The sequence below is a fragment of the Amphiprion ocellaris genome, chromosome 22 (assembly GCF_022539595.1).
Source record: "Amphiprion ocellaris isolate individual 3 ecotype Okinawa chromosome 22, ASM2253959v1, whole genome shotgun sequence".
NCBI classification, from domain to species: domain Eukaryota; kingdom Metazoa; phylum Chordata; class Actinopteri; family Pomacentridae; genus Amphiprion; species Amphiprion ocellaris.
In genome coordinates, this window is record NC_072787.1 from 7,481,976 (window position 1) to 7,499,380 (window position 17,405).

Below are 17,405 nucleotides of genomic sequence, written 5' to 3' on the forward strand. Positions count from 1 at the left end.
ACTTTCCTTTGCATCTAGATTTTCTTTCAAGCAAAACAGAAATTTTAAAGTTTGTGTCAGGCAGTAATGCATATATGGTCTGAGTTTCTGACAACACAGCAAACTTTGTTATCAAGCACTCACCCCAGTGTTAATGGTCACAGACATCTCTGCGTACGTAAAATCTGCTTTCAAAATTGTGTGTCCACTGAAGGTAATCAACAGCTTTCACACTAGCACAAATGAGTTGTACCAAATTTGCAAATTGACATGAATTTGTTTTAACCAAACCACACAGATTAGATGGAAAATTACAAAAAGTTACTGAAAGTTTGTAATTCTACATGTTATAAAACGGTCATAGCGGAAGCAGGTGTTGCTGTGATCCTCAGCTCTCCATGACTGTTTTTTTTTTTGCAGACTCAATAAGCTTCTTCGACTAATCATTATTAGCAAATTCAAATAAGGAGACTGAGCTGTTCTGTGCACATCCTGGCATACAGGGAAGATGCATTAGATAAAGGCAAAGCAAGCTAGCAAAGTGTAGGACGTAGTAGGTGTCGTAAGTCGTGATTGAGTGGAAGGACACCTGAGGAGAATATGTTCTAGTTTTTATAGCATTTCAGTGTTAGGAAGAGGGGTCATGGAAAGTAGAGCTCCAGTGAGTCATCAAGCCATGAGCTTTGGTCTACTTAGAAAAAAATCCTGAAATTGAAAACAAAATCAAAAATAGTTTAATGGTCTAGCTCCACAATTTAGTACTCCATGGTTCACAATCTTTTCACATGTTTTCAGCAACTATTTTTAAACATATATAATTTTCAACATGTAAGAATAATTGGAAACAACTGTCTAAATTTTCTTCTTTTACACCTTTATTGAATTGTGTCCATAATTGCACCTTTTTCATGAATATTGTCATATTAATGTTATAGCAATTTTACCTAGTAAATGTGCAATGACACATTAATAAAAAGGTATGCTTTCTAATAAAGGAGGACCATGTCGTAATCTAGAAAACAGCAGGGGAGTCATATAACCAATCTTATATATCTGTGAGGTTTTTTCACGGTGCTTCGAGGATTCCTTTTTCTACAAATGGGATTTATTTTCTCCATCACCAAAAGATACTTCAGTTTTGGCTTCTGATGATTTGAACTGATCTTTTGTCAACCTGTCACTCAGTTTGCTCAACTACACTTATGCAAATCTACGTCTGTGAATTATGGATAAGTGCTGTTTATATTGTACTAGTAGTGAAGCAGCCATAAGCAAAAGGAAATACTATCATTCCTGAACACCTGACAGACACTTGTTCAGCTTGGTCATGGTTGTAGAAAGGATCATTTTTATAGTGAATACAATATTGTGCTATTTGCCCTGCTGCCAAATCCTAGATAAAACACACATCTCCACTCACAATCACCCATGTGCACAGACGTAAGAATTCCTATGCATCCAACAATTTTATTGCAGTCAATTTTGCTCAGATACCAAACTGTTTACAGATAAGATAGAGAGCGAAGAGCAGAGCAAAATGATTCCATTCCTCTTATGTTAGTCATAATAATATTTTCAGCACTATTACCCCACACATTTTTTCTGTAGAGATAACTTTAGGACAAAGAAAGACACTCCAACATTTTGTTCTGCCTTTTTTGCATAATAGTAAGTCTTTGAGTGATATGGTGATAACCAAACCAACCATCTATTCACTATGGTTTCTTGGGCCAGAGACCGGGAAATGGCAGACCACACTGCTTGCTCTCAGATGGATACTCCGCCCGGAGCAACACACCCCGGCAACCACAAATGGACTGGGCTTGCTTATAATAAATTGGCAGAATTGGGCCGGCGTGCTGACTTTAAGAGAGAGTCATTATCCAACTGGGCTTTTGTCAGGATGTGGTGTTTCACTGCCATTCTCTCACTTTCTTCTTGTTCTGTCTGCCCATTAGCAACTTAAATGTCTTCCATATGTCTGTTTGTGTACAGCTTGGCTGCTCTCTTAAAACTGTTCCCTATGCGCCGGCCTACAAACACAGTATCATGAGGAGTGTGGGTGGTAAAGCCATATGTTAGTGCTGACCCATCACAGCGACCTGCTTTGATATCTGAAAGGTTTGTGACCAGCTCTGAACCAAGAAATATTACACCCTGGTCTTGCTTATGTTTTGAACTTTTAAAGCTTCCATCCAGCTGCTTTCCTCGTCGCAGACTCTTGATGGCTGCAAATAATTTTCATAATTATGTCCCCCCCCGGTTCTTCTGTTTAAACAGGTGGAGAATTCTTTCTCCTGTCTGCTTTGTCTGTGACACCACCAAGGAAACAGGGGAGAGATAAAAGTGTGCTGTATTGACATCATTTTTCACATTATTGGATAAAAACAAACACGGACGTCTCTTTGATTCGATTTCAACAAATGTCATGTTTTATATGGCATTGTATTCCAGGCCTAACATGGAATAATCTGATTCTCCTTCCCTGGATAATGCTATTACACTGACTGATTTTCTCTCCTGGCTATATTTCTCATGCATTTCTGTTGGCATGGCGTCATCCACCTCAACCCTTCAGTTTTAAACTGAAGCGTCAGGCACCTCCGGATTCCTCTCCACTTCCTTTCAAATCACATCAAGAACTTTCAGTGTGCGTGACTAATTATTTTCACACCACAACATTTGGCTCCAGTAAAATAATTTCTCCTTTCCCCTTTACAGTTCATCTGATATTCGTTTATATGCTCTACACTTTCTGAGCTGGAGGAACATGTTGTTGCACAGAAACCTGAAACATATGAGTCCAATCCACTTCACCCACGTGGAACACTATTATGTTTTTAGGACTTGGAAAGCATGAGAAAGGACTGGCTATTGATGCTGAGTGAAATGTAATTGTGTGTTATTGCAGCTGTCCAAGTAAGGAGGAAAGCAGCAATTTCAGAAACATAAGATGTTTCCAGGAAGATGTTTTTACTGACAGCCATTTATTCTGCCAACACACCTTTACCCCATCAATCCATTCTATCATGTAGTACTACTCGTCTACTACCAGTCCTCGAAACACATTTTCACAGATTTTCCATGTCTTATAGATTTTCTTTTCATGCTATCAAACACTGAGCTGTTGGAGATGCTGTTTAATTTTGAAATTCAACTAGCCACTAAAATAGTCAAAAATTAGTTATTTGCTTATGCGGAAATATATGCCAACGAACCATCGAGCACCACCTGCCTGCCACATTACCGTCCAAGCCTTATGAAAACTGACACTTGGTCAAGCCACGCTCGCGACACCTCCTCAGCTCACTTCTGTTTAATTGGCTTGTCATGTTTTTTTATCAGCCAGCTCGTTAGCAGTGAGCTGGTGTTGAGGGAGATGATATCTCCATGTCAACCTCACAGATGATCAGACAACAAACACACATACACACTGCTGGCGGTGTGGAGACACACGCAAATGTGTGGAATGAAGCAGTAACTGGTAGTACTCATCTATATTTAATGTTCTCAGCACTGTACCGGTGCTCACATCATTTTTTTTCTTGTGTTCCTAAGCACCAAACTGATGCAACCTGTAGTTAGAGCAGTGATGTTCACTACAGTTGACACAAAGAAGACTCGTCAATAGAAAGTCAAAGAGGTACACCTCAAGAACTTCAAGTATGAATATTTGACACTGTGAGAATTCATCTAAATCCTTCATATGAAAAGTAGCTGAAATATAAATAAATATGAATAAGTCATACTAAAACTATATTAACAAACAGCTTGTTTTTCTTGACTCTTTTTTTCTCATTGGGATGAAACATGAAATACTTTGACTAAAGCAGACAACAAATCCCTCACTTGCATAGCTTGTTCTGATACATTTTCAGACACAGCTAATTCTTCATCAGTCACATACTCACACATTCTTCTGTCAGGAACTTAGAGGTGGTTTAAATGATTTTCTTTGGTAGTTTGGTCTTCAAACAGGACTTCTTTTTGAGCTTCTTATGACATTCTGTAACACTAGTAATTCTCTGCTATTTTTAGTTAATGCAGTTCAAGGTTCATTTTTACAGGTATTCTCTTTGACTAGTTCAGTCAAAGAGAATATCTGCTGTTTTGAAATACAGACTGCACATAAAGATGGACAAACCCTCGAAACATCTCTGTGATTCCCGAACAGTGGTTTTGAATCTCAGTGTGGTAGCTTCATCTGTCACGATCTTGGGAGAGGTGAAGCAGGAGTAGAGCTGAGGTGGACCATGGAGTGTCCTGAGATGGTACTCAAGTGTAATTTAAAGTGACTACATCCTTAATTATGCGTAATTTTAGGGCTTCATTCATTTTAGTTAGGTGTTGTGCAAAAATTCCAAGTAATTGGTTTTCGAGACAACGAAACATTTTTTTTGTACCAGGCTGTTTATTTGTGCTGTAAGTTGGCCATTTTAACAAAGAGATCTGTGGGCATTGACTTTCTTCTGGGACCAGCCTCAGGTGACCATTGGAGGAACTTCAGTTTGTGGCACTTTCATGTTAGTCTTGCCAAGCCAGACGTATCTCTACAGCATTGTGTCAGCACTGGAGAATGGTTTGGCATTACCTCATTTTCATTCTGCTACAGGGGAAGAAAACCTTTTGGTTTGTTTGGAATGTTTTTAAAGTAACCACAGCCATCTAAGGCAGGGCTAAGCCCAGGATACAGCAGTGATGCCCCTGCAAAATAATCACAGGGGATCTGTGCTGTTGGAGCATTGCCATGCAGGGAGGCACGCAGTTTTCAAGTTGTTGCTTTCAGCATGTAGGCTGCAGCTTGGAGGTTGTTGTTGCTGTTTTCCATAGAACAGGGGGATTTTGAAAATGTTAACATACAGTGGACTGAAGGGGAGGGGAATCCTATGTGAAATGTGCACCATAAATGACACACTTATACCCATGGTTTAAGTTCTATCAGTCAGACTAGTTCTACACTGGCTTCACTTTTCAGCCTCAGAGGTTGTTATTTGCTGTGATTATGTGTTGAGTTTTCAGATATGATCCTCTGCTTTTCGGAGCTAATTTTCATCTTAAAAGTGGTTCTTTTTCATTCAGGCAAGTGTATGCATTATTTTAAACTTTTGGACATTTGAATACTATTAAAATGTATATTTGGTTTGAACCGTTACCACTTTGAGAAGCTTCCTTTTCACGGAAAATGCAAGAATTAGCTATGTGGTAGATTAAGGATTTGTAATTGATAGAAAGATGATCATATTCTAGTGAAGCACTCCTTTAACAGTATTATCAAGGGACTTTTCATCCACTAGCACAGGTGCATTTTTAGTGTCACAGTCATCATGGAATCACACCTCCTAACTAGCTGATCCCTGAGGCCAGCACAACACACAGGAGGCATCACACTGTCAAAGCACCTGCTGTGCTGAGGGAAATATATTCCACAATCTAAGTGTTCACTTGTGTGTGAGTGGGCAAGCAAACAAGCTTTGGTTTGAAGGGAACAGAAATTTCTAGCTTTGTTTCTTCCTGTGTTTCTGTGTCTTCACAATGTGTATACTAACTCCATTTGATGGTTGTAACAGGTGACCAATGGGACGGAGGCTCAGAGTGGACGCCATTCTGTGACAGTTGATACTCAGGTCCAGAAACAGCAGCAAGACGACAGAGATGGTTTCCAACAAGCACCAAGACAGTACAACTCTCTGCCACGGTGAGACATTCTTCGTCTTCCTCTTCCTTTATCCTCTCTGTCTGTCTGTCTGCCTGTCTGTGCATCATTCTGTCTCTGCCTCCCTCTTTCCCTACCTTATCATGTCCTCTCTGCCCTTTCTCAACCCCTTCATTCGACTTTTTCGATTCTTATCTTTCTTTTCCTAATATTTTTGCTTTTATCCTCTTTTTTTCTCTGCTCTTTGTTTTGCGTATCTCTTTGGCTACCCTCAAAGTCAATCACCATAAAGACACTTTCAACTCATCTCTAGACATTTAAATGATTCTTAGCAAAACTCTTTGAATGAAATCATTTAATGTGATCGCCTGGAATTATTTGACTGATATTTAACTTCATTAAGTCAACGCTGACCTCAAGGAAGTGGTGACTTTGTGAAAGGCACTGGCCCCCCTCTCCAGCACTCCCCACATAATGAATAACAACTTCAGTATGTTTTGAAAAGGAATTTTCTCTTGGCTGTGTCTTGCCTTACACAGCTTGAGTTCAGAGCTACATATTGCTCTTCATCTTCTCTATCTTCCTGTTTCGATTCTTTTGCATGTTAGTCAAAGAGATGCCAATAAAGCTTTCCGTAGCTTACATCTCAATGCCTTGGGGGAAACCAGTTTACTATCAATTTTTGCAGTCCCTGTCATCGCTCTGTTAAGAGTCCTTAGAATCTTTCTAATCTCACTTAAAATTACCAAGCCAACCATTGCTGGTTGAAAATTTCCACATTTGAAAATTTACATCCTTAAAGATAAGGTCCCTAAATGCTCTAATTCTACCCACTGATTGAAAGTTTATCATAAAATAAACATTATTGTTAAATATTTCCACACTGAAAACTATCCAGTATGAGTTTTTGGTGTTATGAAATGTACAGTATGGTCTAAAATGCAGCAAGTGAAGGTTTATTTAAGTTTAGCTGCTAGCCAACTTAAACAAAGACAGAACCCTTAATGTGTGTGTGTATATTATTACTCTCTCTCTGTGTGTGTGTGTGTGTGTGTGTGTGTGTGGTCTTTTCATTTTCTTGGCCAGAGTAACTCTGATCTCCTGTGTTTTAGTCCCTCCCTGCAATCATTGCTTCATAGCTGTTCCTTTTTGCTCTGCTGCCTGTGAACACAGTTTGGTCGATTAAAACATGTTCCTGTCCATGGCCATGGATTTGTGGTCCACATGGACACATAATCAATGTGGTCTGTATAAGCCAGACTGATCTATGCATTCCCCTCTTAGCTGTTATCTGCTGGCATCTCATGTAATGTGACAGTAGGCCTGAGTCCTCCGCCCCCCTCAGTGAGTTGCTTTTCTTTGGAAAGTTCGCCGGGCTGGCCAAAAAGCCAGCCGAGGATGGCCTTTGATATGCATTCCTCTCATAATCTCATAGCGTCTTTGAGCAAAGAGTTGCATGAGCTCAGGCTTGACGTTTGACCCTGGCTAAGGCTTTTCAGAGCTCATGTCTCGGTACTGCTCCTCATTAAAGAGCTAAAGTCTTACATGCCCAGATTAATAACCTCAGCCTTCTAACTCCAACCACCTCTCTTTTGGAACCTCCTCATCCTGTCCTTCTCTTCCAAAACAGGAAGCCTGAGCAGTGAGCCGTTCAGTTGAAAAGGGGACATTCCCTCACAAAAAAAAAAAAAAAAAAAAAAACCCTCCAACCCAAAGAGCTTCCAGAAGAAACCATGGTAGCTGGTTATCTGATGACGGCCAGGCTTAGCTCGCTGTCTGGGCTGTGAGGATTGGAAGGGCACTAATGAAGGCTTGTTGTTGGAGCAGGATTAGCAGTGACAGGCAGCGGAGGGCGAGAGAGGAACGAGTGTCTTAGTAGGAAGTAGAGACCACTGATTAGCCTGAAAGAAACGCACTCACACACAAAAATACACACACACATGAATGCCGTCAAGATAAGGTTCTTAACTGTGGCCTGAGAGAACTGCCAGTAGCTCCCCCATCTACCCATGCAGTTTGTGCACTCCTCAGGCAGAACAACGTCCTTCCACGCTATAAAGAAAATATTATTCCACGTTTGTAGACAATTTATTTGTACAATATAGAAACGATTGTTCCATTGCCCACTGGATGCATTTGGGGCTTTTCCCTAATCATTTTGAGTCTGTGTATGTGTGCGTAAGCTTTCTCCTCCTTCTCATAAACTCTGATTCTTCCCAGCTGTTTTAAAGAAACACACAGCGGCCACAAATTTTTGTGTAAGCCAACTTCCTGGCTTTGTTTGTTATTTTCTGTCATTCTAAATTTACCCCACTCTTTGGCATGATATATTTTACCATCCCCTCCCTCTGTAAATGTAACTAATCTACTTTATGACATATTCTGGCGCAGGAGTATAGGTGATAAGAGAACTAGATCCGCTGATGCATCAATCATGATTACATTCCTGTGGAACAATGCCATCTCCACTCTCTTCTCTTCGCCGTCGAAGACTCCCGTTTTCTCTCATCTACTTTAAAACCTAAAAGGTCATTCTGGAAACACAGATCGCCGCCCTGTGCAACAGGCGTCCTGGGTTTCTAAACAAGCGGCTCCCTCATGAGCGGTGCTGGCTTCTCTGTAAGCCAAGCCGGGGTGTAAATGCATGGCGGCTCGCCCAGACAGCAAAACCCAGATATGGAGCATGTGGTGGGCTCTCTCTGCAGTCTGTCCCTACATCTGCCCCTCGGCCAATTACCCTCATACGTACTTTCATGCACACACACATACATATGCACAGCGGAACAAGATGATGTGTTTGTGCTGCCCATTTACAGCACATAAATGCATACACATTTGTCCACAAATGCATAAATGTAGACCTTAGCCGACAAAGCCATCCGCTCTCACATTACAGCGCCATGTGCTTCAGCTCCTCCCCGGCCTTTAAACACTGTGAACCACAAGGGCTTTCATTAGTAATATTGGAATTGTGGGGCTTTCATTACACAGATATAAAAAAAAAAGCATGTTTAACAAGTGTAACTTAAGTTAAATGTTAAGAACAAAGTAGTTCATGTTTTTAACTTGTTTTAAAATTACATTATTTGAAATCCATAAGCTTGGTGTATGGTGGACCCAAGAGGTTTATGACAACCCTGGTGTAGCTACCTGTGGGGTAGGTCCTGATTTATATTTGCTAAGGATTCCATCTGTTGATGTCACCACCGTGACGCCAGACACTGCTCTTTAATTTTGATTTACACAGTCTCTGTGCTTATACTTTGTTTTCCCGATTCTGTGACTGAATGTGAAGCAAAGTGACATTCTTACAATGTTATTATAAAGGGAAACCCAGCAAATCTAGTGGATAGCTTTGTGCAAGCATATAGGCAACAATGGGAAGAAAAAACTCCATTTGAATAAAAAGAAACTTCCAGCAGAACCAGGCATAGGTTGGACGGCCTCCTGCCCTAACCAGTTGGGGTCAGGGTAAGAACAGTGTTCTGCTTTCCCTATGTGGAAGTATGTGAGCGTATGCTGTGCTGAGCAGTCCAAAATTTTTACAACATAGGACAACATGCATGTCTTCCACAATGGTGTGTATGCTTGGAATGCATGTATGGAACAGAGTTTTTAAGTGGACTGCAGTGGATTAGAAAAATATTTTATTGGCAAAAACTTCTGTCGATGTGTGTGTCCACTAGGGAGCTTAAAGGGGAGAGAAAAAGGATAGCAGAGAAAAACAGAGGGGACACAAAATGATTGACAGGCAATGGTGGCGCATAATGTATGAAAAAAGAAATAGAGGAGGACAGAGGAGAGGTGACCAGTGCATCATGGGAACATCCCAGTCTGGGCTGATATTAGCAATAATAAGAGATGATTCAGGGTCACCCAACCCAACCCTAAGTATAAGATTTATCTAAAAGGAAAATTTTAAGCCTCATTTCAAAAATAGAGAGGCCATACATATTGAGGGGTCAAATCACAACAGCTCCTGGGTAACTCCGCTGGCCATGAATCAATAATATGTAATTCACATAGTAAGCTTTAGAGAATGTTTTTTCTTGTCATCAAATGTATCCTCTGATTTTCTTAATTTCAAGAAATATTTTGCAGCACATACAAAATAAGAAGTCAGATCAATTTCCCTCATTTTAAGTGTCGAGTTAAGGAAAAAAAAAAGGAGTAGTTGTTTGAACAATAAACAGCCTATTTAGTGTTCTGTCGGTTTCTCTCAGCTGCTGGAATGAAACTCAGCCTGACAAGAATTTCAGGTGTTTTGGTGTAAAAGCATTCCAGGCTCCTGTCTCCCTCTGCAGTCTTGTGCTGTGAACTCAAAAGCCTTTTAAGCACACACTGGGTCAGTGAGGTGTGAATGGGATTCCTCTTAGCACCCTTGATGCAAAAGACACTGTCACAGGTCTTCCATCGCACATCGGCCTTAATGGATCGTAATAATGTAGGAGCAGAGTTGACACTTTAGCCAAAGACCTAGCAGTTTCCAATGACGGCTTTCCGGGGCCAATTTCTGAAAAGGTGAGCATGTGTGGTGGAAGGCATGCATGTGCGTTACATTGTTTTTGTATGAGAGATGATCTGCGTGCATCTTGTGCTGTCCTGTCAGTGTAGGAGCAGGCAGGCAGGGTGAAGATGAGTAGAAGGCGGATAATGCCGTGAGGCCTGCCATTACTCTGTCTGCTCTGTAAGTGCACCCGTCTGCAGCTCCAAAAAGAAGTTAAATGGATGAAAGCAGTCATTTTTCTCTTGGAGGTTTTAACATTTGTGTTTGTTTACAATGTGGAACTAATAGTCCTGTGGGCGTTTCAGCCTTCCGCCGTTTGTTTCCTCACTCTTTCATGTCTTGTCCTTTATGTCACTGGATTCAGTGTAATCATGCAGCGGGCTAAAACAGATCCCTCTTTACTCCACTCATGTTGTTTTCAATATTTTAAGTGAATACCACGACCACATCCCCCTTTTAATCTCATAAAATGTGAAAATGGCTACATTCTCTGCTGAAGTGCAGTTTCTTTTGAATCTGCCTTCAATAGTGCTGACCCAGAGGCTGCTGAGCAAAAAAAAAAAAAAAAAAAATCTTTTCTGAGCAGAATTAAATGGCGTCTTCCTCTTTTCACTTTAGACTCAGGCACTGTTTAAAGGGACTTACTGAACATCGCAATTGACCTCTGTACCTGTCTTTGTGTGTTTAGGCAACCTCGCAAGAACCCCAGCACGGTGTCCCAGGAGTCATGGGACAAGGTGTACATGCCAGCAGAGGGTTTCCAGACATCCAAGGAGAACCCTCGCTACTCTGGGGGCCAGGGGTCACGCAATGGCTACCTGGGAACGTCCAGCTTTAACGCCCGTGTTCTCCTAGAGACCCAGGAGTTGCTGAGACAGGAGCAGAGACGAAGAGAGCAGGAGGCCAACAAGGCCAGGCCGCCTCCAGCCCAGGAAACCCCGAGTGGCAGCAGCTATGACCACAATGGAGACCACAGCCAGGCCCCAGCTCAGGCCCCAGCTCCAGCTCAGGCTCCACCTCAGTCCAAGGGCCCCTACAGACAGGACGTACCTCCATCACCTTCTCAACTCGCCAAGCTCAGCAGGCTTCAGGGTTCAGAGAAAGGAAGGCTGTTTTATTCCTGAGACAGTGAAAAGGAAAAGGAAAATGAATGTCTGTGGGAGATTAGGACTGATCCTTACAAGCATTTACAGGGGAAAAATACAAGGAGGGCAACAAGTCAAGTTCTTTATAAAATACAGAGGTACAAAGATTTTTATGGGACCGTTGTTATAAAATGTTAATATTTAAAAAGAATTTAATGATATGATCCTTTTTAGCTGTATCGAAAAGAAATTATTCTAGATGTTTTATTTGTCCAGCATTGTGATCTTCTATGTATATAAGTGCCTTTTAGTCCATTGATTGTTCACCTTTTGTAGGCATCGGCCCCATTATTTGACTCATGATGTGCAGTTTTGAACCATCCACGTCAGTCAAGCAGCTCTACAGCTGACAGCAGTCTGACCTAAACAACAGAACTCCAAATGCAAGACATATTTTTGTTTTTTCTTCTTTTAGGGTTTGTTGGTTGGTAACAGCTGTTTTTTTTTCTTCTACTCTGTTTATTACCGCCATGTCCAACATAGCCTATAAGACAATCAGGCTATTCATGGAGACTATATCAAGCAGTACACAGTAACCGTGTTTCCATCATGTATTTTCATGCGCATTTTTAAGTGCTGCGTTAGAAAAAGTTCATTGGAAACAGCATTATTTGAAAAAAAATCCCCATTGTAACCTAAACGTTTTTACATCGACATGCAAATAGTTAGTGATAGAGACTTTGCAAACCAACAGCACATGACTGATCTGCTGTTTGTGGTTCTTCCATAATCTTTGTCTCCAGACAGCTTGAAACATGACAAATACCAGCTGGCATGAAAGAACGATTCTAAGTTTCTGAAGCCTTTTCTACATTTTTCTCTAAATGGCCAAAATTCTATTTGTTTCTTCCTCTTTGATGTTTTTTAGTTGGTAAACAGCTGATTTAGTTTCCGGCTTCTTCTGCTGTGTTTGTTGCAGCCGTGTGTCATGCTGTCTATACCACTGCCTTCTGACAACACTAGTTTATTCACTACAAAGTGGTTAATGGACACAAATCGAAATTGCATTATCTTTTTTAATGTTTTTGCAACATTTCAAAAGTTTGCTTCATATTTTCTCATTATATGGAAACACGGCTACTGTCTATGTTTTTGTAGCACCCAGGTGCTGGCATGAAATTAGTCATTACCATGCTTGTGTAAATGAGGCTTATTATTATGAGGCAGTTCATGGTCTTTATCAAGCAATACAGTGTGTGTGTGTGTGTGTGTGTCCATTTGTGTGTGTGTGAGAGAGAGAGTGCTGGCAGGAGATGACGTGCTGACAGAGTGTGGAGGTTAAGAAGCTTGTGTGAACTGTAGAGTCAGAGCTTGGGTTTTGGGCATGAGCACCCATCCCCCTATGTTCAGGCAAATGTCCCTTTTGGTTTCAGATGCAGCATTTACTGAGAGGCTGTATCCTCTTTCCATCCCCCTCTTGTATTCAATATGATAATCCTGAATTCTTTCTTCCTCTCTGCGGGCTGCTTTATCTCACTTTTTTTCTCTTCGCATTGTCGCCCTCACCATACGGCACTCTCAGTGGAGGAAAACAGCTTTAGATCTTCTTTATTCCTACTCTGCTCCACCCACCCACCCACCCGGGGAACCCAGCGGTATAAATGGGGTCAGGTCTGGGTTATTATTTAATGTGCCTCATTAAAAATAAATGCGCCCCATTGTGTGTGTTTGTTGTCATGTGTGACGAGGAAAGAGAAACAGTGACCTTGCAATCGCTTCTCTGGCCCCGGCATCACCTAGAATGATTTGGCTGTAACAGAAGCCTGTTGGCCTTTAGGTGTCTGAGCTGTTCCTTACTGAATATTTCATCAGTGGTTACATGGGAAACCACATCAGCTCTGCCATGGATGGCCTCAGTGTGGGACTGCTTGTCCGCTGGCCACATACAATGGAGCTGATTTTGTTTTCCATCATGATTAAGTCCATTGATAGAAAGCCACTCGGGAACTTTTTCGCAGTTAAATCAATAATTAGTGGTGTGTTTTTCAAAGTGTGTGTGTGTCTATGTGCACTACCATTCAGAAGTTTGGTGTCACTTAGAAATGTTCTTATTTTTGAAAGAAAAGCACTTATTTTCAATGAAGAGAACATTAAATTGATCAGAAACAGTCTATTACCACAATCTTTACCACATTATTAATGTGGTAAATGACTGTTCTAGCTGGAAACTGATGATTTTTAATGGAATATCTCCATAAGGGTACAGAGGAACATTTCCAGCAACCATCACTCCTGTGTTCTAATGCTACATTGTGTTAGCTAATGGTGTTGAAAGGCTAATTGATGATAAGAAAACCCTTGTGCAGTTATGTTAGCACATGAATAAAAGTGTGAGTTTTCATGGAAAACATGAAATTGTCTGGGTGACCCCAAACTTTTGAATGGTAGTGTATGTGTATATGACTGAATGTGTTCTTGTACTTCCACCCTTGATAAAACAGGAATATAAACTTTAGATTGTCAGGCCAGTTAATGTCAATTTTTCTTGAAGGGCGAAGTTTACTCTTATATGTGCTCAGTAAACCAGGTTCCTCTGAGAAAACAGGACAGTCAGACTATGGTGTATATCTGAGGAGGTTGAGAATCAGATTCCTCCTCTACCACGACTTTATCTTTTAGCGTTCATCACTTACTGTTGTCGTGATACAATATGCTGCGTTATGATGAATGTGTTCTGTTATATTGTCACTGGACAAGTGATTTTAGTTTTACGGTGCTTTCACTCCACATTATTTAATTTTAAAATGCATCACTTCTGCTGTGTTTACATCTAACGTCTACACTACTCCGGGCATTTAGGACCCCTAAAGTGGAAACTTTTTGAAATGTTTCTCACCCTGCTTTAGTCTGAAGACTCAGAGGTCACATTTAGTCTAGACAATCAGAGACAGAGGCTTTTAGAAACAATGATAGACACCAGTGTTCGCTTTCTCTTTGTCATCCTTCTGACAACTGCTGTTCTTCCTCCATCATATTTCCTACAACTAATAAAACAAGCTGCTGCTTTTTGCTGACACCAGCACTTGCATGACGGATGTTAATAGTCATGTGAGATGAATTTTCAGGCATGAGTATGCGTATAGATTTCTGAAACAGCACTAAAATGCACACCTAAACTGAGATCATTTTTGAACAATATGTATTAGTGTGGGTTGCACAGTGGGTCAGTGGTTAGCACCATCGCCTTGCAGCTAGAAGATCCCTGGTTAGCGTCCCAATCTGACAGCTTTCTGTACGGAGTCTCCATGTTCTCCCTGTACATGTGTGGGTTCTCACCAGGTTCTCCAGCTTCCTCCCACAGTCTAAAAACATGCTCAGGTTGATTGTTGATTCTAAATTGTCTGTAGGTGTGAATGTGAGTGTGATTGTTTGTCTCTATGTGTAGCCCTGTGATAGACTGTTACCTGTCCAGGTGTCCCCTGCCTTCACCCTCAGTCAGCTGGGATAGACTCCAGTCCTCCTGTGACCCTAATGAGGACTAAGCGGAGTGTAGATAATGGATGGATGTATTAGTGTGGATGGAGCTTAAGCCAGAATGGGACCAAATTATTCTGAACATGGAGCATATGATGATTTTGAAACATATATTTTATAACTACTTAACTTCATTCTTATTTTTGTACGACCGAAATGTATTTTTTTCCCAAAACTTTAAGACTGTGATGTAGTAGAAAACGTTTCCAGTTTAACCTTTTGATGCACAGTGTGGGTCAGGAGATACCCATTTTTCCATTGGATTTGGGTCACTTTTGACCCATGTTGTGCATTGAAGGGTGTAAAGGAGCCACACGGCAATAGTACTTTCAGTCATCAGAACAGGGTTTACATTACATGTGGGACCATTATTGTTAGACTTAGGTTTGGCTAAGTTTAGGTGCTAGAACTACTTGGTTAGGTTTCGGAAAATACAATGAGTTGGCTTCCAACATGTTTGAAGCATCTCCTCTGTTTGTTTGGGTTTTTGGGGAGATTAATCCTAGCCCATCTAATGTATGATTGGTTGGTTGAAAATGATTTACACTAAAACAATAAAATAAATGACAAAGATGTTGATTTGAAACATATTTGTGATACAGGGTTAGTCACAAACAAATGTGACGTAGTTTAGGTACTGCAATATAATGTTTGAGAGACAGGCCTGTATTGGCAACTGTTTTCAACAAGCAGGGAAAAACGTTGTCCCATTTTTTAATATTCAAATGAATTTGCGCCTCTAAGCCTCAGTCATTTCCTGAGCTCTGGGTTTAGGGTTCTGACTAGATTTAGGATTAAGAGAAAGCTCATGGCTAGTATTTATTCATTGGTGACAGTATAGTTTAGGAGGTTTGTGGTCCTCACAAGCATATAGAAATGAATGAAAGGGAATGTAAAATAGAGCACTAGTATGCTTGTTTGTCTACCAATTTTCCAGCGTGTGTGTGTGTGTGTAGGTGGACATGTGTTTAAGTGTCTGTAAGCGCTGCCAGTAACTGGATGCTCCAATATGTCTATGAATATGTCTTGGCAGCCATATGAACCACTTGGCTGTTGAGTGGGAGAGGAGCAGAGGAGTGGGAGGGAGAGAAGATGGGAGGCCTGACCTTGCAGATGATTCAGTCAATGGAGTAATCACAACTATTCCTCTGAGTCTGCAGTACAAACAAGAGGTTACCAACGAGGCAGCGCTCACTTTTGCTGTCTCTTCTTCTTATTCTCTACATTTATCTGCTTCATCTGTCTGTCAGTTGTACACATTTGTTGTTGTTTTTTTTTTTTTTTTTTTCTGGGGCAGAATTACTGGGTCTGCTTTGGATAGATGAAAGTAGCAGCAGCTGAGTGTTTGTGTGAGGGGCCTCAGCTCTGACACAGCAGCTGTTTTAACTGGTGTGTCTCGTCATGAACTGGGGAGGTGCCTGCAATATCTAATGAGTCTTTTTTTCCCCCCTCCTCATATGCAAATTTGATAATATCCCATAATGCACATTTATTATTTGTGTTGTTTAATTAATGTTTGTGCACCGCCTCTGTGACATATGGATTTTTCCCATAAAGCTATTGTTTCGGGGGATGTTTTAAAGTCCTGGGAGAAATGAGAAATATATTGTTATTGTTTTATTGTGTTTTAATAGCCATCCTTCATTGTGTTTTATTATCCACAATATGGTACTATGCTGGTAAAAAATGACCAATATGTAAGCACCGTGCAATTTTCCTTTTTACAACAGTGTATCATTAAGATATGTTTCTGCTGTTCTCTGTACATACAATATAAACTTTTTTCAATGAATAAATTGAGGGTAGTTTCAATTCTTGTAGCAATAATTTTCCTTGATTGTGTTGCTTTAACATTCACAAATGGTTTCTGTCCTTGATAACACCCCAGTGAAAGAAGATTCATAATTGAAGGCAAATAATGAATGTTTCTTGCTGCTGACATACAGCATAAGTGATTCAAGAATTCATAATGAAACACTTTTAAACTTCTTTTTTTCCAATTCTGATAATAAAATTGGGTATCCTCTTTTCGAGATACATGCATTTGAACTGGGAAAACTTCAAATTTGTCTGTTAGTCATCTGGCTGCCAGATCATTCTTCATGCCTTCAGTGGTTAAAGATTTTTTTTTAAAAAGCAAGAAAGGAAAAAAAGGGGGCCATAAAAAAAGCAGGAATTGTTCCTCTTATCACTGGAGTAATGCTGAAACAATATGAACCTCTGCTCTAGCTACAGCTATACATTGTTAAAAATGTGGTTTCCACATTTGTTGAAGTGGCAGCGACTGAGACAAAAGCACACATCCTCTGTCTCTCCATCTCTTTAATCTCTGTGCTCCATCGGTCGGTGTAATGGCTGGCCAGGAGCTTTTGCCCAGAGCTGGCTCAACTTCTGATAACATCCTGTGATGACTCTGATGGTGATAAAGACAATAGTCAAATTTATGATGTTCAACTTCAGGGGAAAGGTTTTAGAAAGTGTTGGCGCCGGCCCAGCATCACAGAACTCCTGCCAAATCTGCCTCATTCTGAGGACGAGAAAGGCTTTTGAAAGAACCTGTCTGGTCAGAGTGGAAATATACTAGAAAGCCCATGAATCAGGAATAAAGACATCTATTCATCTTTATATCACCTTTGGGAATAATAGT

The 17,405-nt window shown here is 40.7% G+C and overlaps 1 protein-coding gene across 2 annotated transcripts in view; it reads left to right on the forward strand.

Moving 5' to 3' along the window:
• Positions 1-16,570, forward strand: part of pard3aa (par-3 family cell polarity regulator alpha, a) — a 392,129-nt gene extending 375,559 nt beyond the window's left edge. For both annotated transcript variants that reach the window (XM_055007067.1, XM_023262624.3), the window contains exons 23-24: positions 5,547-5,674; positions 10,828-16,570. In XM_055007067.1, coding sequence (XP_054863042.1) covers positions 5,547-5,674; positions 10,828-11,263 — 564 coding nt within the window. In that variant the 3' untranslated portion in view covers positions 11,264-16,570. The remainder of the gene's footprint in view (positions 1-5,546; positions 5,675-10,827) is intronic.
• The last annotated feature ends 835 nt before the right edge of the window (positions 16,571-17,405 follow it).